The 23250-nt window shown below is 32.1% G+C and overlaps 2 protein-coding genes across 2 annotated transcripts; both read right to left on the reverse strand.

Annotated features, from left to right (window-relative positions):
* Nucleotides 1–3350: 3350 nt before the first annotated feature.
* On the reverse strand, nucleotides 3351–4608 carry LOC144566372 (uncharacterized). The gene is made up of 2 exons (XM_078316390.1): nucleotides 4138–4608; nucleotides 3351–3878 (listed from the first exon to the last, which is right to left on the reverse strand). The coding sequence occupies exons 1-2, from the start codon at nucleotides 4559–4561 to the stop codon at nucleotides 3421–3423; spliced, it is 882 nt and encodes a 293-aa protein (XP_078172516.1). The 5' UTR covers nucleotides 4562–4608; the 3' UTR covers nucleotides 3351–3420.
* Nucleotides 4609–11216: 6608 nt separating this feature from the next.
* On the reverse strand, nucleotides 11217–17675 carry ZCF125 (P-loop containing nucleoside triphosphate hydrolases superfamily protein). The gene is made up of 15 exons (XM_078316814.1): nucleotides 17492–17675; nucleotides 17218–17307; nucleotides 16662–16780; nucleotides 16099–16212; nucleotides 15579–15660; nucleotides 15124–15191; nucleotides 14966–15043; nucleotides 14634–14776; nucleotides 13914–14016; nucleotides 13443–13523; nucleotides 13279–13347; nucleotides 13119–13178; nucleotides 12803–12955; nucleotides 12105–12383; nucleotides 11217–11756 (listed from the first exon to the last, which is right to left on the reverse strand). The coding sequence occupies exons 1-15, from the start codon at nucleotides 17634–17636 to the stop codon at nucleotides 11376–11378; spliced, it is 1965 nt and encodes a 654-aa protein (XP_078172940.1). The 5' UTR covers nucleotides 17637–17675; the 3' UTR covers nucleotides 11217–11375.
* Nucleotides 17676–23250: the final 5575 nt, after the last annotated feature.

The following is a 23250-nucleotide window of genomic DNA, read 5'->3' on the forward strand; positions in this document are numbered from 1 at the left end:
ATTTACAAAGCATATAAACCTCATGTAAAGCCTTGAAAATTTTAATGGTTGTAGACTGAGATTTAAAAACTTGAAAATTTAAAATGCTAATGAGTTTTACTTTAAAAAAAAATAAATGACTTTAAAATTACTCAAAAGTATTTCTTCATGGATCTTATTTGAAATATAAAATCGAATATAAAATGTTCGTATTTTTAGATTCGTAAAAATCATCACGGATCATCGGAAAAATAAATTATAATGATCAGAGAAAAAATAAAAAAGAGTGGGTAAAAGGATTTTTTTCCGTTTTTGACTTGAAAACAAAAGTAATTAGGAGTTAAAACTATGCAAATTTAGAATTTTAATGTTTTAAGTCAGAGGTTTACATGCTTGCAAGTAGCATTGTAAAATGTTATAAACATAGCTTTAAATGTTTTGATATTCACGCTGGAAATTAATGGAAGTTAGATAATATTGGAAGTTTTTTCTGTTAAACTACTTGGGGGACGCGCTCAAGTATGATGGCTCGGGGTACCAAAACATTTCTTTATATTTTAATATGAAAACCGTGTTAAACGATTTGGATCGACTGTTTAGACTTTGAAAATGAAGATAAGAATTCGGAATATAATTGAAGTACAAAACCAAGAACTCTACTCATTACATTATGATTATATCATCATAGTCCCTTGATGAAATTATTAATTAAATTGTTACTTGTTCGTTTTGAATACTGTATACTATATATAAGGTAGCACCTCTATTTATACCTTAATAGTGAACCAATTTACAATTTTGCATCTTGATATATCAAAAATCAACCTTGATTGTTAATTATCCGAACAGTTTATATCCACAAAAATGAAAAATAATATGTAGGACAAACTTCTAATGCCACTTTTGATGTCTCGTAATTAAGTTCAAAATTATTAATCACTGCATTTGTCTCTTAGGCAGAATATAATTAAGCAAGCACCATATGATCAGTATTTCTAAGCTGTTGATATCAAAGGTATTTCAACTTTTTTGTTTGGGAAGGATCCACTACTGATAATAGTTTAACTTGAGCTTAAAAAAAGAAGATAATAGTTTAACTCAACACAAATTTAAAAGTGATAAAAGATAATTTTAAAATATGTGACGTATATTGTATATTCATCTGATGCATTCCATCACCATTGTGTCAGTACAGTTGAAAGCATAGTAACAAGATTCGTGTATAATTCACGTATAAAACATTTTTTTTTATGTTTTCGAATCGAACTCCGTTTAAAACGCAAAAATTATAATACATTTTAATCACGAATAAAATGCGAATCACATTTTATTCGCGAGAAAAGCGCGAAAAAAATGCCATTTTTTTTGCGGGGGTTTTCTTACTTCCATATTGTACCGAATCATTCCCGAATTACGAAAATTTGAACCCGCCGAACCGAACCTGAATTTTTCGTTTGTCACTATGGTTGGAAGTGGTATAATCCTTCTTTCACAAGGTCATTGGATGGAATTATGTGTTTGCACGAAATTAGAGTTGTGAGGTGGGTGTGTTGCCTACAGACTGTGATAAAAAAAAAAAAAATAATATATATGATGCATACCAATAATAATATATTTGTTGTGAATTTTATTATATGATGCACATCAGTAATAATATATGATGCATACCAATAATATATATAGTGCCTAAAGGTTTTTCCTCAAAAAAAAAAATATTTTGATGAAATAAAAAATAATTATTTAAATTATATAAAATTAAATACACAACCAATTCATAAAAGTTGAAGAATATGTCTTAATTTTTTATCCCTGTTTTAAAAGTTCTTAAAATAAAAGTAAAAATATTTAATCAAAATTAAAGAAAAATAAGAATATAAAATATGAATGAGGTAGGCATGAATAACAGAAGAGTCTTTGAATGTGCTCATGAACTTTGAGAATTTAATTAACGGTGAAATTGGTATCAAATTGTACCATCTTTTATACGCAGACTGTAAAATGTATAGATTGTATTGAACTGTCATATTTAAAAATTAAAAATTAATTTTTGCACTTATGAAAATATCATTAAACTCCAAGTCCAACACAATTTAAAATGAGGTTATTAATTTATAGAAAGAAGCTAGCGTGTCCCACTCCCACTGGTGGTGTGTTAATAAAGAGGCGGTTGGGCCAACAAAACATGAATACATGAATTATATATGTTTGGGCCCACCACCAGATAAGAGTTGGCGCACTTTCGATTGTTTCACTTTCACGAGATGAGATTCGGTGTCTTGTTGGATCGATTGGATTCAAATTTCTACACTCCTACTCATCAGATTCAGAACAACCTCAACCTCAACCTCAACACAACGCCTCTTATTGTCTTAATTTACAAATGTATTTTTTGTTTCTCATGTCCGCAATATTTGTATTTTTAAATTAATTTATTACTCAAAAGTTTTGATTGTTAATTCTTTTGTATCTTTATTAACAATAAGAGAATAAAATCGTAATCTTTTTGTATTCATAATTCAACTAAAATGTCAAGTTAATTAATTGCTAAGATGACAGCTTATTATTTTTAATTAGTAATCATGAAATTTAACTTTTTCTAATATATTACTGCTTAATTATGTTCTTTACATTCACTTTTTCCCGAAGAGATCTAGCAAATTGTTTTCCTACAAATATATATCAAACAAATTAACTGTTGATCGTTAGTCGTAAGTTGTCAGTTGTGAAGCATGCATGACTGCATGAGGGATTTTTAATATATAATTTTTTTGGCTTCAAACTACCATTAGCATTAGTGCCATAGAAGATCAAATCCTTCGATTCCTCAATAATTAGAAAGTAGTACGTATCAGCAACCAATATAAATTAAAATAGCAATTAGCTAGCTAGGATGATAAAAAAAAATTAAGGAAGAGATCGAGAGAAGAAAATGAAGTTCTAACATCTATGACAAGTGCCCTGTGTCTGTGTGACCATGCATGTATATATATTTCATGGAACCAACAACTTAAAATTGACTAATACCGCATTAATTTAATTAGGCTTGTGAAACATAATAATTGATCCATCATATCATGACATAAATATGTTCCAAATTAAAGTAGTCTAATTAATCAACCGATCGAGAAACTGGAGCATGATTATAATTAATTAAGCAGCTGCTGCTTTTAGCTAGCACCTAAAAGAAGTTGACAAGGAACTAAAGTTGGAACATCACAATCATAACACAAAACTTAATAGAAAGTGTGAACTCTTATTTAACTTTAATCAACCAAACTCACCTACAATTTTAATCAAACAATTAATTAATTATTGTGCGTATCTTCTATATATACTTAATTATTAATTATTAGCATGTCCATATATAGGTCGACTTATATTAAAATATTATATTTAATTACACTCTTTTCTATTTAACTATACATGGATTAGCATTAATTTCTACAATGTACAGTACAACGTACTACATATATCTAAGATACTATCATCAAGTATTGCATCTCCAATCTCCATTGCAATTCCTTCAATTTCAGAGCTGAATTCTCTCCACCTGGGTGTCTCTGTAATATCTTTTGATATAATTATGTTTCTTAATTTCTCCAACTCAATTATATGGTTTTCCAATAAATCAGATGGCCTTTCCTGTACATCCATTAATGATTCCTTTTTCTCGTCTGACCTCAAATTTTGGCCTTCAAAGTCCCAAATTCTCTCTTGATTGTATCTACTAACATGTACAGAAGATGGAGGTTTCCTTTTGAACTGGTCTTGATCATCAAGAGGTTTTAGAGTCTTCTCAAAATCAGGGGTGTATGCTGTCTCAACTAACTTATTGAAAATATCCATGATTTTGGGGTCTAAGATGATTGTTTTGGGGGGTTTGGCTTTCTCTTCTTCGCCTATATATATATAATTGAAACATCATAAACAATTCAATACTGTCAATTCTTATGAAAAATCAATGGAATCTAGCTAGCTAGAACATATATATGCTTTTCTTTACCTACTCATGAATGCAATAAAAAAACAAAATCAAAACCAATGTATACATATTGCATATATTGAAGGAAGAAAAATAAATGAAACAATTCATATATGGATGAAGTAAAAAATTGAAACATGAAATATAAAAAAGGTAAGCAATTAATTTGAACTTACTCTGGCTAGCAGGGGAGCTTGTGTAAGAAGCCAAATCAAATACTGAAACTGGACTGAGCTGCTTAATATCCATCTTGTGCTCACAAAATATTCTCTCTGAATTATGCTCAAATTCCTGATCACTTTTAATATTATCATCCCTATCCAATGCCCTTTTCGGGTATTTTATTTGCGCAAGTTTTGCAAGTAGTATTCTTTTCAAGAAACCTTCTCTCCTCTTTCTTTTGAACTGGCTACTAGTAAACTTCCGAAGCATTCTCTTTTCATTTCCAGGCCAACACATGATTGGACCTTCATCTAAGAATCTCGTAGAGTATCCTTTTTCCAAAAGGTACATGTCTAGATAGAAAGGCTCTTGCTGTTCTTCTAAAAGCTCATAGAGGCGCCGTGCTCTCGGAGAAGATGTAGAAGAGGGATGTGCCATGCTGGAATTAGAGGAAGAAGAAGGGAGCTAGGTATAGAAGACGAAGAGATGGAGAAGGAGATGCGCTTCATTTATATATATATATACTACAGAAATAAAAAAATATTTGGTAAAGCCGTCACGGACAAACCTTATCATGGTGAAGTAATCATAATAATTTGCTTATATGGACAATGATGTGGACACAAATATTTTTTTTCACATGCAGCTCATGCCGACAGTAAAATTTTAGAAAAATAAACGCTAATGTCTTAATTAATATATGGGCGCTGATAATTTTTCCTCCATTCTCATTCCTCCATTATCCTCCCAATTTTATTTATTTAATCTCGTTCATATTTCTCATGATCTCTAAGTAATTTTGTGAATCTAAAACCACGAACGTCTTCTACGCAATTTTATCTTTCAAATGAGATCCATGATAACATACTTTCGAGCTCGTGATCACGCAAGTATTTATACCTAGTATTTTACACATATGACATTGCTGACATTTAAAAGTATTAACATCAAGTATTTATATCTATGCACTGAAGTATTTATATCTATATAGTCAACTATTTTTGTTAGAGAGAGGTTGACACAGGGACGATTGGAGAAGGTTGATGCAGAGATGCGGAGTCCACGATTAGAGATAAATACTTACAAGTATAGGTATAAATGCTTGCACGATGAGGTATAAATATTTGTGTGACGATGAGCCTGAAAGTATGCCATCATGGATCTCATTTGAAAGATAAAATTGCATAGAATACGTTCGTGGTTTTATATTCACAAAATTTCTCATAGATCATGAGAAATGTGAACGACATTAAAAAAAGAAAAAAAAATCACCTCTAAAACGTGGATGATTATTCTCCCAATGCAGTTTGAGTGGTCCCCTCATATAGTCATATCAAGTTAGACATGCAAGTATTAATATCTTGGTTTGCAAGTATTAATTTATTATCTTCCGAGTATTTATACCTATGAATTTAATTAAACTTGGAAGACCACAGTGTTTTGAATAAATTTAATTAAACTAGTTTGTTAAGTTAGTTTATGAAAATTAAACACAATTGGAGATAAATACTTACAAGTATAGGGATAAATACTTACAAGTATAGGTATAAATACTTGCACGATGGGGTATAAATAATTGTGTGACGATATGCCCGAAAGTATGTCATCATGGATCTCATTTGAAAGATAAAATTGCGTAGAATGCGTTTGTGGTTTTAGATTCGCAAAATTCCTCATAGATTGTGAGAAATATGAACAACATTGAAAAAAGAATTCACCTCTAAAAAGGTGTATGGGGGGGGTTTAAGAAAGAATAATCATTTTAGTACGCTCATAGTACCCGCGCCACAGTAATCGTGCTACAGTACCCGCACTTAGAGAAATAATATATTATGGTCCCCAGTAATTATATAGTCTAAACTAATTATTATTCTAAAATCTCAGCAGCATCATTTATCTATGGTCCCCATTAATTATATAGTTTCTCTTTTACAATCTCCGCAATTGTTCTTGCGTTAACATTTCTATAACAAAAATAGTTGACTTCATAGGAATAAATACTTCAATGCATAGATATAAATATTTTTAGTACTTAAATATTAATATTTTCAGTGTTATATGTAAAAAATACTTAGATATGTATACCTTCATAGTTATAAAATACTTTCAGTGTCATATGTAAAAAAAAACTTAAATATGTATACCTCCATAGTTATAAATACTTAGAAGATAAGATATTAACACTTAAAAAAATATTAATACTTTGATGCGTGACTTGTTATGATCATCCTTTTTGGAGTTCTCCAATCATGTCTGCGTCAGCCTTCCTCTAACAAAAATAGTTAACCTCATACGTATAAATACTTCAATGTATAAATACTTTCAATACTTAGATATTAATACTTTCAGTGTCATATTTAAAAAATACTTGCAAGTATAGGTATAAATACTTGTACGGTGGGGTATAAATACTTGTGCGATGACGAGTCTGAAAGTACGTCATCATGGATCTCATTTGAAAAAAAATATTACGTAGATATTAATAATATGGAAAAAAAATTGTAGAGATTTTGCAGTCCCTGCAGGAAGTTATCTTTCTGCATTTAATTTTCGGTGGTCCCCTCACGTGAACAGTGCGGGTACTATTATCTTCGCGCTACAGTACCCGCATAATAAATAAATGTTCACGTCATAGGTATAAATACTTTCATGCATAGATATTAATACTTTAGGAAAAAAATTGAATTGTGGAGTTTTTGCGATCCCCACAAAAAGTTATTTTTTTACATTTAATTTTCGGTGGTCTTCCCTGCGGGTACTGTAGCACAGGTACTGTTATCAGCTTCCTTTAAGAAATGAGAGGATGATGGAGGGATTCATATAATTATTCTTAATATATATCATCAATGCATTATTAAAGTGAGAAAAATAACACAAACATTCGCGTGGACATTTATAATTTTATATAGTAACAAAAGCATATATATTTCTCATCAGATATATATATTGGACTCCACGTCGATACGGATTTCTATCTTTATTTCTGAATAGACATATATTAACAGTCTAACAATTTTGATATATATAAATTGATTTTTTTAGATTAAAATTAAGAACAAAAAATTTTTGGAACTTGAAGAACCATCTGTGTATTGGAAACCTCCTTGCAACTGTCTATCTTACTGTTCATTTTTTAATGTTAAAAATATTATATTTATTTATCACCTAATTAAAAATATATAATTATTAACAATAAAGATGTTACAAAATCTATAAAAGCTTGAAGAAATAAATAAGCAGTTGATAATATAATTTCACTTAATATATAGACATTAAACAGCTAGATTAACAATAAAGAAGTAATTAAATGGTGAGATAGACTCTTAACCGTGGCCTTGCGTAATCACTCGAGAAGAACGTGACCGTGAGTTGCAACTTTTTTCTTTTTTTCTTTTTTGGGGTCACACATGACATGGGTTGTTGTTGTTGACCTGAAGAGACCTCAAGAAGTAATCAAATTGTTGATAATTTTTTGTTTTTAAAACTAGAGATATATATATTATATATATATATATGCTAGCTGTCCTCTTGTCTTGTGTTAGGCTGTTTAATCAAATGCATGTGTACGACAGATTTCCTTTAAAATAAAAAAATAATGTCTGGATCCTTTCTTATCTTATTTATTGAAATATTTGTCGTGTCCTTCCATTTGGTAAATAACAAAATACACAAGGATGATAGGCTCCGTTTTTGTTTTTGTTTTTGGTTTTGTTGGTCTTTTGTATTTTTTTTTTTATAAAGATCAACAGAATGCTATATATTAGAATTTTTTTTATAAACCATAAATAATTAAATTATTTTTACAGAACCAATATGATTACTTTTTTTTTTTTAAAAACCATAAGGACCCGACGGTCCGTCTGGTCTCAAAATCAGTTTTTCCTCAGACAGTTCGGTCTCACATTTTTTTTTTTTTTTAAAAATTTTTATTTTATTTTTTGTATTAAAATATTAGAAATGTTGAATATATTTCTTTGAAAATAGATGAAATACAATATAATTTGATTTATTAGAAATACTGCAACAAATAAGCCGGATCAATATTTTTCATATTGGATTTTTCGTGGCTGTAAGAAAAATTAATATATTTCTTTATGTGTTATTAGAAAAAAAAAATGCTTAGATTCTGAGTTATTGATCCCGGTTCAAGTCACTTCTAGGTAATCCAGAAAATATTGTGATCCTTCTAGAACATTTAATTTATAAAAAGTTGTATCTATTTTGAAAATTCTTTTTGAATAATAATCATTAAATAACTTAAAGTTTTTGTTTTTTTTCAAAAATAGATACAACTTTTCATAAATTAAATGTACTAGAAGGATCACAATATTTTATGGATTACCTAGAAATGACTTTTGAGCCGGGGTCAATAACTCAGAATCTAAGCATTTTTATTTTTTTCCAATAACACATAAATAAATATATTAATTTTTCTTACAGCCGTGAAAAATCCGATCTGAAATATATTGATCCGGGTTATTTGTTGCAGTCTTTCTAATAAATCAAATTATATTGTATTTCATCTATTTTTAAAGAAATATATTCAACATTTCTAATATTTTAATACAAAAAATAAAAATTTAAAAATTCTATTTTTTTTTTTAAAAAATGTGAAACCGAACGGTCTGTCCGGTCTGGGAAAAAACTGATTTTGAGACCGGACGGACCGTCCAGTCCTTATGGTTTTTTTAAAAAAAAAGTAATCATATTGGTTCCGTAAAAATAATTTAATTGTTTATGGTTTATAAAAAAAATTCTATATATTACGTAGATCAAGACTTCATATATTATACAATACAAATATTGCAATAGCTTGTATGTGTAACGTCCGATCAAAATTAAAAAATCTTCAAAAAATATCATTATTTAATTTTAACCGAAGGGTTCACAAAACTATTATATCAACATTTATTACTCATGAAAGTAAAATTACAAAAATCGTGCCCTTGTGCATACGAGTTCAGATGGCCAAACTTAGCTAAAGGAGTTTTAGATTATATTCCAACTATTCGTTACAAATTAATTAATTAGCTCTGTTCGCTCCTTATTGGTATGTTTCATAAATTTACCAAACCCCAATTTTGAAAAACCTGATCCCCTCATATATAATATATGAGAGGATACTCCGTGCATTCAACCTAAGCATTGAAGCCCAAGGGTAGTGTTCGGCAAGGGTAGCTTAGGCTTCCTTAGAGCTCCTTAGTGCTCTAAGGAGTCTTAAGCTTGCCAAATACTTGCTCCTTTGCAAAGCTTAAAACCACTTTCTTAAGCTTCCTTTTGCCCACTTTCTTAAGCTTGCTCTAATTTTTAAGCCACCATTCTACATGGCTTAAGGCATTAAGCCTCCTTAAGAAAGCTAAAGATTCACTTTCTTAAATTTATCTTGCCAAACACCTCTTCCTTAGTGGAGCTTAAAATTTAAGCCAAACCAACTTGCCGAACACCCTCGAGCTGATTAAAAAAAAAATAATCATGTGACATATGACTAGCAACACTGTGTTGTCAGTCACGTTGGGCAGACCGTGACCAAAGTATGGTGAGTTACACCTAGTGTTCTAATACTCGGGCGGGTACGGGTACCCCGGGTATACCCGACTCGGGTACGGGTACAACTCGGGTACGGGTATACTCGGGTAGAAGGGTATTCGGGTACGGGTATGGCGGGTATAGTTTTCAAAAACCATACCCTACCCGCCCTATACCCTTACCCGTGTACCCTTGACGGGTAAGGCGGGTACGGGTACGGGTAGGGCGGGTACGGGTATTTATTTTATTTTATTTTTTTTGCTGTTTTTTTTTCTGGTTTTTTTGTTTTTTTTGGTTTTTTTTGGTTTTTTTCTGGTTTTTTTCTGGTTTTTTCCTTTTTTTCTGGTTTTTTTTGTTGGTTTGGGGGGGAAAAAATCAGAATTTTTGAATTTTGAAATGGGATGAACAGTAACTCGGGTATACGGGTACGGGTTTAGTCGGGTACGGGTAAACTCGGGTAGGGTATGGTCGGGTATTGGTCCAAAATAACGGGTCCGGTCCGATTTTTGCCCGTACCCGCATACCCGAGTACCCGACCCATACCCGGGCTCGGGCACGGGTACCCTAGCTGGCGGGTACGGGCGGGTACGGGCGGGTATACCCTTAACGGGTTTTATTCATACACTAGTTACACCTAACAAGAGGGAAATAAATCTGCTATTATATATTTCAAAGGAATAACAGGAACATGTTATTCTAATTTCAACCGTTGATCTTCATTAAGATGCACACATGAAAATGTTTATTCATTGAGATTCACGTACTGAAAAATTTGAATGGTTGGGATCAGAAATAACAGCTGATTTATTACCTAATAAATTTGTAATAAACAAAACAAGACAACTATTTAAATCTACTCCCAACAATGCAATACAAGTAATAAAAGGAACTGAACTGAGGATGTCAAGACAAAGCTATCAACTACTCGCCGCACTAAATGACAAATTATCTTCTATTATAATTTATAAAAACAACCACCGTATCTTCTTTTTCCCTTCTTGGTGACGCTTTTCGTCTTATAGAAAGATATATTATTTAAATTCTCCAACTTTTGTCATGTATAAAGCCAAATGAAAATAAAAAGTACTGCATTGTGCTTTATGAAACTTCCTCCAGTTCTGATGTCTTTTTCCTGAGATTCGGATTACCATTAATTTAATTTAATTTAATTTAATTTTCACCCGACTTCTTATGTTGTGGTTCCCACTTCCCACTTGTGGAAAAGCCAACTGGCCCAACTCATTCAACAAACATGTTTATTCTTATTCTTATCTTCTCTTTGCCCCTTAACTGTAACATATTACACACACACACACACACATATATATATATATATATATATATTTTACACACTTGCTGTACAACATTTATTCCTTCTCCCACTTTCTTTTTTAATGCTTAGATCCAATTTTGAAGCTTATGCCAACATGCTAAATCGAATCTTTTGGTGTTTAAGTTATAATCTGAAAAGGAACCAAGCTTTACCAATATTCCTATAGTAGTACTACATAATAGAGGCTAGTATTCCTATATTTTCTTTAAATTGACCAAAAAAAAAAATTGAAAATAAAAATAAAATAAAATAGATAATGAAATATTAGTGCATGTCAAATCCTCCACTATATTAGTCTATGGTTGTACAAGCAACATGCCCTAGTTTTAGAACTATCAAGTCAAATGCAACTTGAGTTGCAATCACAACCCGTCAGATTATCGTTTCAACTACTCAGGAGTCAGGAGGAGGTGCAATAGGAGCTGTTTTGATGTTCTCAACAATGGCTCTGGATTTAGTACAAAGGGAGGTCAGCATTACTTCCCTTTGTGAAAATGCAGCAATTAAATTACGCACATCGTCTCTGAGATCGTTCAGCTTTCTTTTCTCTTCTCTCAGCTCCTTAATCAGGCATTGTTTTTCACTTTTCAGCTGATTCCTTTCATTCTCCAGACATGCAACATCATCTGCCAAGCCAATTTTCTCTTCCTTCAAGACATTATTCTCTTCTTCCAGCTTAGAGTATTGTTCTGTTAATACCTCATTTTGCTTTCGTACATTGTCTAACTCTTCTTCAAGCCTTGGGCACCTCTTCTCTTCATTCGACAGGACACCCTATTTTCAATAAGATAATGGTTGGATTAACTAAATTAGTTGAATGAACATGAAAAGATATTCCATCCTTGCAGTATCATCCAGTGAATTAATATTACTATAACGGGCAGTGGTCAGGGTTTAAATATACAATACAGACAGCATAGTACAATACTAGCCAATATGTCTCAAGTATGCATTACTGATGAACCAGTACTGGAACTGGATCACATAAGAGAAGCTACATCAGCAACATCATGCATGCCTGTACAGTTTGGTACCGGTATGCCACAAAAGAACTCTGCATGATTGGAAACCACAAAAAAGCCTCTAGGTTCTTTTATGTATGATGCAACACATTACACTTACAAGAGAGGTCTCGCTGGATGGAAATAGCTGACTTGGCAAGCCAGGAGTCATCTGAAGTGCATCAAGATCAGTAATGCGCCCATTGTTGAGGCGAGCCCAGAGATCTTCGCCTGCCACACCAGCAAAGTTGTCAGGGATTGGGCTGGACTCCAGCTCCTTATAGTTGGGCCTCCTCACAACAAAATCAATTGATGGCTGTTTGAAATTTGGAGTTTTCAAGGAATCAAACTCCAATAAGTGTGTCTCGTCAGGTGTTGCACTTCTTTCACCAACCTTTTTCTACACAGTAGCCAAATTAACATGTAAAATTAATAAATTTGTGAAATACGATATGCTGTGAAACAAGCCCATTAGCAGGTTGTATGGCTTTGACCAGTAAAAGAATCATGTGCTGCACAATACCACTGGCAATGGATCTTGACATATCAGCATTTAGTTTTCAACAAAGAAAAAAAATTCAGGTCACCGGTACCAAGGAGTAGTGCACTGAATCAATACCAGAGGAACAATTCTTTCAAATGACATGTCAGAAGGTCAGATCACTCTTAGATCTGGCAAAATTTTGTCTAAATGTGGAGTTTGGAATATAACTTACATATATCCACAAATCAACTAAAATAAATTATAAGAGAAGGGTTACCATTCCACAAGCAATATATACCTACATATACCACCAACGACCATTTAAGTACCATTACCTGAGTGGAGGCGCTGGAGACATGCAGTGACATAGAGTGGTTCATGAGACTTTCTATTTTCTTTTCTTGCTCAAATATGCGTTGCTCTAGATCATGGCGGGCTTTTCTTTCCTCCTCCAGTTCCATTGCTAGCCTATCTCTCTCCAGTTCGGACTAAACAATAAAACACATATTTTATGAACAAGTACTATTTTTTAAAAGAAAAGTTCTCACTGAGTTTGAGGTGTTGCACCACCGATCAAAAAGCATTAAATATTTCAACCCATGAACAATGCATCAAAAACTTGTTAACATGAATTTTATACTGAGGATGAACCTTATGCATGTCATTTCTTTGTTTTAAGAGCACTTGTTCGAGCACCTCGGAGTGGGAACCCTATCATTCAAAGGTACCTGAAGTTAATAATATATCTAATGCAGAATGCCACAAAAAATTGATGCCTATATGTAACATGATAAGAAAGAGAAAAAACAACTTGAAGTTTCTTCCTAAGCTCCTCAATCTCTAGCTTTTGCTTCTTCAGGAGAGCAGCATCTGTTAGGATCTGTTTTACATACCAACACGACACAACTCTCAATGTCTGTATATAATTTTGTTCTCTCTAATTTGCAAAACTATTCAGCTTAGAAACAAGCGTACCTCGTTAACTTGAACACAGTTTGTGATTCGTTTGGCTCTACTGGCAAACTGGAGAGTCCCCCTAGATTCTTCTATATGCACCTATTTTAATGACCAGATCATTAATTAGTAGGTAAAACACTGTTCACTGTGGAAGGGAAAAAAAGCAAAAAGAAAACTGAAGTTTCTAGTAGCTGAAATGGGATGTTTCAAATTTTCAACTTAATTTTATATTTTATAGTTTAGACCTATGGTATACTCATAAACGGTAAAAGACACCTGGTAAGCCAATACATGAACAAAATGTAAAACAAAACCAAGAAAAGATATCGTGGATACTGTTTCCATGCCAACTTACAGGCACAATACCAACACCTGTATGAACAGAACATAATACTTTTGCTAAGCATCAACTGTTTGTTGTTGTATTAAGCCCGCCCATAATAGCAATTATTAACCTAGCTCAGTGACATGAAAAGAGAATGCACATACATCCTCCGGTGCAACATTACAAATTATAGAGGTTTTTGCATTTCCACCGAGAGCAGGCTGGAGTATGCGCGTCAACTTACTATCACGGTAAGGAATGTGACCCCTGCATAAAAAAACTTATCCATTAAGGTAGCATATAAACAAGTAAAACCACCGTCTTTTGGTAATCCCATCTTAGGTAATTATAAAAAAATAAAAAATAAAGGAAGATAAACAATTTATTGCTGTAGCAAGAAATGGAACCAATATAGATTGCTCAATGAAGAGTGGTCTGCTATGTTCAAAGACAAGTTTGTGGCCTAAGAATACTGACATATATACTAAAGGTGTAACAAATTCATGTGTCCCTCGAGGCCTCCCTGAAAAATAAGAAATCCCTGAAAATGAGAAGCTCCTCACACCTGACCCTGAATAACACTGAACATTCTCCTTATACTCCAACAACTAATTTAGTAAAATAATAAAAAATTGCTTTAATCTTTGTCATTTTCGATATGGAGGAAAGAAGATAATTTTGAAGGGATTATTTTTTTAACAGTGCAATAAAGGTTAACACATAGGTGCTTGAAATATTGTTATGTTTTTACGGAATGCATGATGATTTCTCATTTTGCAAGGATATATATGTCACAATTTGGCAGGTGAACACACGAAATTGACCTTATACAATTTAGGATGATACCGATGATATTCTACGCAATTTAAATGGATTTATGCTACCTTGTTTTTCCACCTTCACTTAGTTTGTTAATAACATTGCCAAGAACCATTAAACTTTTGTTGATGTGTTTTCCCTCCTTAAGACGAACCCCTTCTGCACCTGTCTTGGCAATCCTCTCTGAACCGGCAAGATCTACCAAGTTCTACAATCAAAATATTTGTTTCTGGTTAGAAATCATAAAAACCTCTTATTAGTCCCATTTAGCTATTTTCTTGGTCTGTTGTGTATTTACAACTGATTTAATCCTATGTAAATGATTTTGTTGGGGCTTAAAACCATGTTTCAGTAGCCAACTTCTTGTTGGTAATCATCAGATGGATCTGAAACGTACCAAAACTGACACGCGTATGGCATCTGTGATAGTGTCTTCCTTAGAAGAATTTTCTTCCTTCGCACGGCTTTCAATGACCTATAAAAGAAAGTAATGTGCTATTTATTTATTCATAAGAAAAGAAAAGGCACAAAGAAATTAGGGTATGCATTTTGTACCATTCTGAATATAGTGTGTGATCGGCTACTTCTTGCATTCATGTTTGTTTCTCCAAAGTGCCTATTTGCTGAATAATAAGATGCAAGGGGATTAACGAAACCAAAGAACAAATATGTATAAATGAAATAACATTTTGCTTGTAGCTTTTAGAAGTTTTCCCTGAAAAATCTTCATTCTATGATAGAGAATATCACATGTACTGTTAAATTCACGATGAAGTCACGCATACTAAATACTTTCTTATTTTCTTCAAGGATGCTGTAATGGCACCTTCCTCATTGCCCTTTTTTACAGTATAATGTGGAAGAACAAGAAAGGTAGTTTTGGTAACTTAGAATAGAAGTACTTACATTAGGAGCCTACTAATGTTTCTTCTTTTGCAAGGATATTCATGAATATTTTGAAATATTCAAGGGACAAAATCTAATACTCTTCTTGTTTATAAGAACAGTACCTTCTCCAAGCTCAAGAAGCTGAAGCACTTGTTCAGCATTGCTAACAATTTCTTCACTAATCCCAGCCACGTACACACCACGCTATAATTCAAATACCATTAGACAAAAGTATCTCATCAACAAGTTGTGTACCATATATGATATTTGCTATTATTCACTATGATTATTAAACCAGATTTCCAAACAGAACACCCATGCCGGCGCTCTTTTGAGCATTTCCTTGGCAAAACTGTGCTTATAAGGCATGTTTGCATGCACATATATTAGATTGCTTACAGCTGATTTCACCATGTACTAGACTCTTGTCTTAAATAAAACTTCATGAATTCTTGGTGGTTACCTTCATGCGTGTCATTTTATTGCATAGAACATCAGGAAATGGTCATGAAAGTTTTAGGTTTCTCATAAAATATCCAAGTTAAGCTACATACCAGCCAAAATGCCACAAAACTATTACAACACTTCATGATATAAAGTCAATAAGTAAAAGGAGAGAAATTTAGAAATGAAACATCATACCTCCAAGCTCTCATGAATTGGCAATTTCTGACTCTCCAACACCAAAAGATCGTTGATTTCTTCATTATAGATTTCCATGTAAGAAACTCTAATTAGGAATTCACGCTCCGGAATCTATTTGCATGTGGAAATCAATATAATACACTTAGAGAGCTATACCATAAATAAATAATTCAGAAGGTTTTTAAATTTTGGAATTTTGCAGAATGCATAAAAATTCATTCTATTAGGAAAAATCATAAATAAATCATGAATACGCATTATGTAATCATCACATATACTAATTATTACCTTCAGTGTATGCATTTTATTGTTCTATTCTCAAGTTGCAAGTAATATATGACAAGAGAAGATAGAATTTAGCTGTGTTTATGTTACAAAATTCAAAGTTATAGAAACTTATGTGAAGAATAATATTTAAAGCTGCTTTTTTAACTAGTTCCATATTTCTGTGACTGTGAGAACATCATTGCTACAGATAATCGTCCAAAAGAATAATAACAAATTTGAATTCAAGATGTACAAAAAGAGAAATCAATTTTTATTATTATTTCATCGAATACCTTCTGGATGGTATGAAAAATATCTTTAATGGCTAGAGGGATTATTCCTGGATCCTTGTCAGAACCATTCATTGTGTAAGTCTTACCACTGCTTGTCTGACCATAGGCAAATGCAGTCCCTGAAATGAATTTGAATGAACTTAGAGGGATAGCTGTAAAAGAGAAGGTTTAGAGGGGCTTAACTTTACAAAATATTGTTATCCTTAAACGGTGTATGGATGAAGTTTTTGTTTCTAGGATCCAGGTCCAGTCCAAATTTTATATTTTCTTGATTCATCTTTGTTGTTTTATTGCTTAACATCAAGGCTAAATGTTCTCTACTTGAGGCTTCCCGGAAGCTTAGACAACAACAATACTGCACGCAATATCATGCCAGTGAAATTCTGTGCTGGTATGCATGAAAGATAAAATGTTTTGGAGCATGCATATCTAGAAGAATATAAAAGAAAGGGTTTGCATGAAGATATGATTTGTGCATAAAGTACGATCTGTGTCTGTGTCCACTAGGGTAATGGGTAAGTGAGATAAAATAATAAAAGAAGCCATCAGAAATTACCATTGAAGCCATCAATGGCAGCAGTAATAATGGATTTGATGAGGACGTTATAAACCATTACATTACTTGAACTATGATCAAACACATGGTCTGCATTAAAAGAAACATGTAAACATATATATCAGGTAAAAGTAAAACGGACAAACAGAAATCTTAGAGAGTCAGTTATCAATTGGTTCTCTCTTTACCAACCAGGAACCAGTGAACATCAAGCCCGAGAGAGAAAGAAAATTTAATGTTAATTTGTGATTGCTAGGTGAAGAGAGAAAGATACCGAAGGAGAAGGTCAAACCCGAGACCGGAGTGTTGAAATGACAGAGAGAGATGACCTTGTCGCTGATCTGCCATTTACGACACGAATCGGAGTCGCAATTGGATGCTAACGGTCGGAATCGTACTCCTACTGAGATCTTCTCCATGAGAAGCCAACTCCTCGTGCTCCTGCTCCTGCTCCTGCTCCTGCTGAATGAGAAGTAGACTAGACGAGAAGCGGAGGAGGAGAAGGAGGAGGAGGAGGAGGAGGCGGGATTTTGAATTTGGGGGAGTGAACAGTGATGATGCAGAAGAGGAGATAGATAATTGGGTCTAAACCCAGTAACTAAGTATATAAAGTTGGGCCGTATCAGGTGCTCTCCCTCTCCCTACCAAATTGACTAGGCCCAGGTCCAGGCCCAGGCCCGGACTATTAAACTTCATCTTCATTTTTTTTAGATGTTAAATTGACACCTATATATGTTGTCAACTTATTTCTCAAACTCAATATCACTTCTCAACTGTCATTTTAAGAGCTTTTCTGAGTTTCACAATCAATTGTTATTTTCAATAACTGTTAAACTTTCATGCTTTTTGTCATGTGTATGTAAGTAAATCAGGTTCCATCTGTTATAATTTTATTTTTAGAATAATTTAATGCACTTAAATTTCATCTTTCGAAATTATCTTATCGTACATATATTAATACTAGTATCGTGCATGTGCATTGCAACGGAGACATATTATAAGATTGAATAGAATATGAAGAGACTTTTTTATTTGAAATTAACACAAAATTAAAAAAAATTAAATGAAAATAAAAGACAAATTGAAAAAAAAAAGGAAATCCAAATAATAAATAACAATAAAAGAAACAACAACAAATGAAAAAAAAAGAATCAAATATAACATGAATTTTTTTTTTAAATATCATTGCGATTCAATATCTAATTTTCTCCACAAGCGAGACATGTCATTAAACGATTTAGAGGAGATGATATGTAAAAAAATATATAATTAAATAATTCAAATAAGGATTTTCTCTACATATATATTATTGATGAAATTATTTTTACATTAGCTTAATATGGAACTGGATAGCCGAGCATAATAACTTTAGTTATAATTGTTATACTTTAGAAGATTTATGGTTGATTGATGCTTCTATTCCTTTCAATGATAGATTATTAATTGAATTATTAAGAGAGGCTGTCCTATGGATAATTTGGTTAGAACGAAATAGATTATGTTTTAATGATAGTACCCCTTGTTCTATTAAGGTTATAGGTAATAAGATTATTTCTTTAACTCAATTTTGATGTAAATCTAGAGGTAATGATTATTTCCTTAAATTAAATCTTATAATGTCTTTTGATGTTAAGGATCTTTCAGATCTCCTTCTATTGGAAGTGAACAGAAGTCCAGAACCGACTTAAGCTTTGGACCTTCTGGTGCAGGGTTCTGGGGATGGCAACCCCCTATCTTCAATGTATGGCGACGAAGAGGATGAAGACTTATTAAATCTGTAGTACTTAGTTTTGTGGACATGTTATGTTGTCTTTGGTTTTTTCTCCTTTTTTTCTGTTTTTTGTTTTGAACAGCTGTACAGACTTGTCGTATTTTTTTTGTTACCAATTTTAGGTACCAGGTCAGATACGCAATGGTTTTTTTTTTATTTCAAATGAAATCGGTGGTAAATACCACTATTTTTCAAAAAATAAAATTTAACAATAGAAATTTCTCTACACAAAAGTTCTACATATTCTTCATTTTTTCTTCAGATTAGAAAGATTTATTGCTTTTGTCAGCACAAGATCTGCTATTCATCTATTTACCAAAATACAATAATCCTAAACAAAACACAAAAAGATATGATTGTTTCTATTTTCATTGTCGAAACTATAGAGGAAGAGAAGAAATGAATTAATCAAATCCTCTGTCCACCGGTGGTAGGGGTGTCAATGGTACCTTTTTAGCTGTTTATCCGACCCGTATCGTATTCGATAAGGCGGGTATGGGTAAGGTTTCTATTTCGTTAGTTTATTGGGTATGGATATGGATAAGAATTTTTTTTCGTTAACCAAGTCGGTAAGGGTATGGGTAATGACTATTTCGTACCCGTTACCCTATAGGGTAATTATAAAATCTAAATGTATATTCAATTCAATTTTCAACCCACCTAAATATGTTGGGTTTTTCACGATTCAAACTCATTGATTTAGCTTAAGGTGCGGAAAGAGTAAAACAAAAAATTTTACATCTACCTTAAGCTACGGATTAAATGAATCAGGAAGATCCATTTAATTCTATTTACAGATCTACTCCATAATAGATTTTCTAAAGCTTTAAATCTATTTATCAATTAAATAGATTAATATAACATGTTTATACCTTCTTTCCAAATCACAGTTGGAATGCAGACCGAGCGAGAAGAGCTACATCAGGGAAGGAATCGACTCGGAGTATCACACGTGTGATACCTCTATCGGTTATCCACCAGGACTAACCGGAGAGCATTTTTTTTCTTCTGCCAGAAATACTGTAAACCGCGGAATTCTGTAGAAACACTATTCACCGAAAAGGGACAGATTAAATATATTTAAGACTCCAAGTTATTCCGTTTCACTTAAAAGCAAAACAAGAAATACCGCAGAGTTTGCAAAAATATATTTTTTCGAATCTCGTAATAAACGAAATCGGGGAAGAGAGAAAAACCGATTAACGAAGTAATCAGATTAACACGTGAATTAGTAAGTTTTCTCTCTATCCTCACCCCTCTATTTATAGTGTTTTGAGGAGGTTCGCAAAAGACCGAAATACCCCTCAAAACAAATCTATTTACCAAAATACCTTCACACCTCATGCTTTAATATGTGAAATGACCAAAATACCCCTTCCACACTCTTCTCTATGCTTCTACACCCTAAGGTGTCATGCAAGGTGGCATAGGTGTGAAATGACCATTTTGCCCTTGGCCCATTAAGGCATGAATAGTAAAATGCTTTGATTTTGGGTTTTGACTTTGGGCTTTTAATTTTAATTAAGGCTTTGATTATTTTTGGGCTTTTAAACCCATAATTCAAATCCATAATTAACAAATTAAAATCCAAATCAAATATATATAATTGTCATATACAATTATATTTCTTTTCGGTTGTTGTTCGGTAACTTTTATACAACGTAACGTGTACGTTTATAAATTAACCGTTGTTTCTGCTTGTCATTCTAAATGACATTTATAATTTAATTATATCACGTATAATTAATTATAACCATCTTAATATTAATTATAATCAATTTATAATTAATCAGTAAGATTCTCCGAGTAACTCCTATATGGTGTGACCCAATAGGATCTGTGTTATGTTGGTAAACAGAGTTAAAACTGTTTTAACTTCTATAATCATGAGTGGTATCTGGCAACACATCATGACCATCCAATTACACAGATGATGCTGTACTGTACAATATCACGATCCAGTAAACTATTTACTTGTGTCTGTTCTTCTGTCTCATAGCTATCAGATCAGTTTCAAGGTAGATGGGTGTCATCCTTGCTAACTGAATCTTTTCTTGATCTTGAGTAGATTATCAAATATAATTACTCTTGTAATTATACCGCATGCAGATAATCTAACTCTACCAAGGGGCTCAGTGATGCTATAGCTCGTATGGAGATACGAGGGACAAATAGTATTCTTGGCAGACTATCACTTCCTCAGCTAAGCTATACATATGGAAATGCTACCGTTATGACTGCTTTTTACGGACAATGGTGGATAACAATCACACATACACATTTCTCAGTGGGAACGATAAATACCTCATACTGTAGAACGTGACACTGAATGAAAACATAAATGACACGAACACAATTCTATTTAATGTCTCATTCGGGGTCTGTCAAATACCATGTTACTAGAACATGTATCTATGTGATTAAAATGACATCTCGTGTCAAGTGGTTTGTAAAACTTAACCATCTTTTAATCCACATACTAACCTTATAGCGGTAATTAGTGTTCCTGCTAATTACCTTGGTCAGTGACCTTTTAAGAGTATATATCATCTATATTATGGAGTTTCACAATTTCAGTCATGAACTCGAAATGATCCATAAATGCAATAATACTCAAGGCAACAAAATGATATAAACATTCAATTCATGAACAAAGTTTTATGATAATTTATCGTATTATTGACTTCTAGATTATTACAAACTAACAAAATATATATTTGTGGTTTTGAATTTTCTTCCTTTATAAAAAACAATTTAGTTGTAATTAACTGCACATTTACTTTTATTTTTTATTAGAAATACAATTACATATGTGTGAAATAAATGAGTTTTTAACGTTTAATTTGTAAAATATAATAAAACTAATTATTATAATAATATTATTTGTGAAATAAATGAGTTTTTGATGTTTAATTTGTAAAATATAATAAAACTAATTATTATAATAATATTATCCGTTATTCACCCGCTACCGTTTCGTTACCCGATAATATTAACGAGTAAGGGTAGGGTAGGGTAAAATCAATTTTTAATGGGTATGAGTATAGTCAATTTTAATAGGTATGGGTATGAAAATGCCTCCACCCGACCCGTACCGTACCCATTGACACCCGTAACCGGTGGACAGATGGGCAGAATTTTTCTACCATCTATGAAAACTAACCAATCCTGGTCTGCCTCGTTTTGGACTTCTCAATGATGATTTTCACAATAATTAAAATACTTGATCCGTCATTAATATTTCTAAGCATAGAAATATTGACTCACGTGGTCAATAAAAATACAGTTTGTCTTTATGAAATCTCCATTCTTATATTATGATACTACAAGTAAAATAAATTTATAACAAATTATCATTAGATATTCTTTTATGAAAAAAAAAAGTAAGTTGTATAGAGGAGAATTCGAATACAATAAATTTTATGTGCAATTTGAGCTATAAATTTTTAAATATAAATGAAAAAGTAAACTTTGAACATTTTATAGCACAAAAAATTTGCCAGAGAATTTTGAATTTTAAAAGTTATTATTAAATAATATAGAAAAATAGATTGAGTATATTAGATTTCAATGGTCTAGAAGGCTCTAAGTTATTGGTTTGAATTAAAACTTTCGAACCAAGTTAGTAGTTTAGATTCAAACATTGAAGCCGAATTAGTGGTTCAGACTTAAACTTTGGACCGAGACTACTAACTCAATTCCAAAATTTAAATCCGAGTTACCCTCTCAGCGTCTTCTAAGCCATAAAAAATTAACGTACTGAATCTATATTCTTATATTATTAATAAATTCTAAAAATAAAAAATTCTCTATAATGCTACGATATTTTGTAGCAAAATTTATTTTTTTGTTTATATTTAAAAATTGATAACCCAAATTGTACATTTTAAATTTGTTATGTTGAAACCCTCATCTGAATAATTTCGTATAAAGAATACCTAGTGATATTCTTATTATTAATTTTTTTATATTTATTTATATTCATTATAATGATTATTCTCTAGATAACTTGTGGTATTATTAATTATTTCATAAAATACGTATATTGGATTGTATTTTTCTATCTTTGTTCATTATGTGAGTTAATTTTTCGGTATTTAAAAAACTTTCTATATAAGTTAGTCTACACATATTAATGACAATTGATTATTGTAAAAACCTTCATTGAGAGTTAACAAAACATGGCATGCGTAGATTAATTAGTTCTTATAGATGGCAGGGAAATGAAATGGAGGAAACGGAGAAATAAGGAAATAATTTAA

The sequence above is a fragment of the Carex rostrata genome, chromosome 15, assembly GCF_964058835.1.
Source record: "Carex rostrata chromosome 15, lpCarRost1.2, whole genome shotgun sequence".
Classification (NCBI taxonomy): Eukaryota; Viridiplantae; Streptophyta; class Magnoliopsida; order Poales; family Cyperaceae; genus Carex; species Carex rostrata.

What these genes read in the sequence shown, in the direction of transcription:
- LOC144566372 (XM_078316390.1), bottom strand. Translation starts at nt 4,561, where the DNA reads ATGGCACATCCCTCTTCTACATCTTCTCCGAGAGCACGGCGCCTCTAT. An exon ending in AAGCTCCCCTGCTAGCCAGA is followed by an intron (nt 3,879 to 4,137) that starts GTAAGTTCAAAT and finishes ATATATATATAG; the next exon opens with GCGAAGAAGAGAAAGCCAAA.
- ZCF125 (XM_078316814.1), bottom strand. Translation starts at nt 17,636, where the DNA reads ATGGAGAAGATCTCAGTAGGAGTACGATTCCGACCGTTAGCATCCAAT. An exon ending in AGTGAAGGTGGAAAAACAAG is followed by an intron (nt 14,017 to 14,633) that starts GTAGCATAAATC and finishes TTTTTTATGCAG; the next exon opens with GGGTCACATTCCTTACCGTG. An exon ending in GTAATGTTGCACCGGAGGAT is followed by an intron (nt 13,524 to 13,913) that starts GTATGTGCATTC and finishes TCATTAAAATAG; the next exon opens with GTGCATATAGAAGAATCTAG.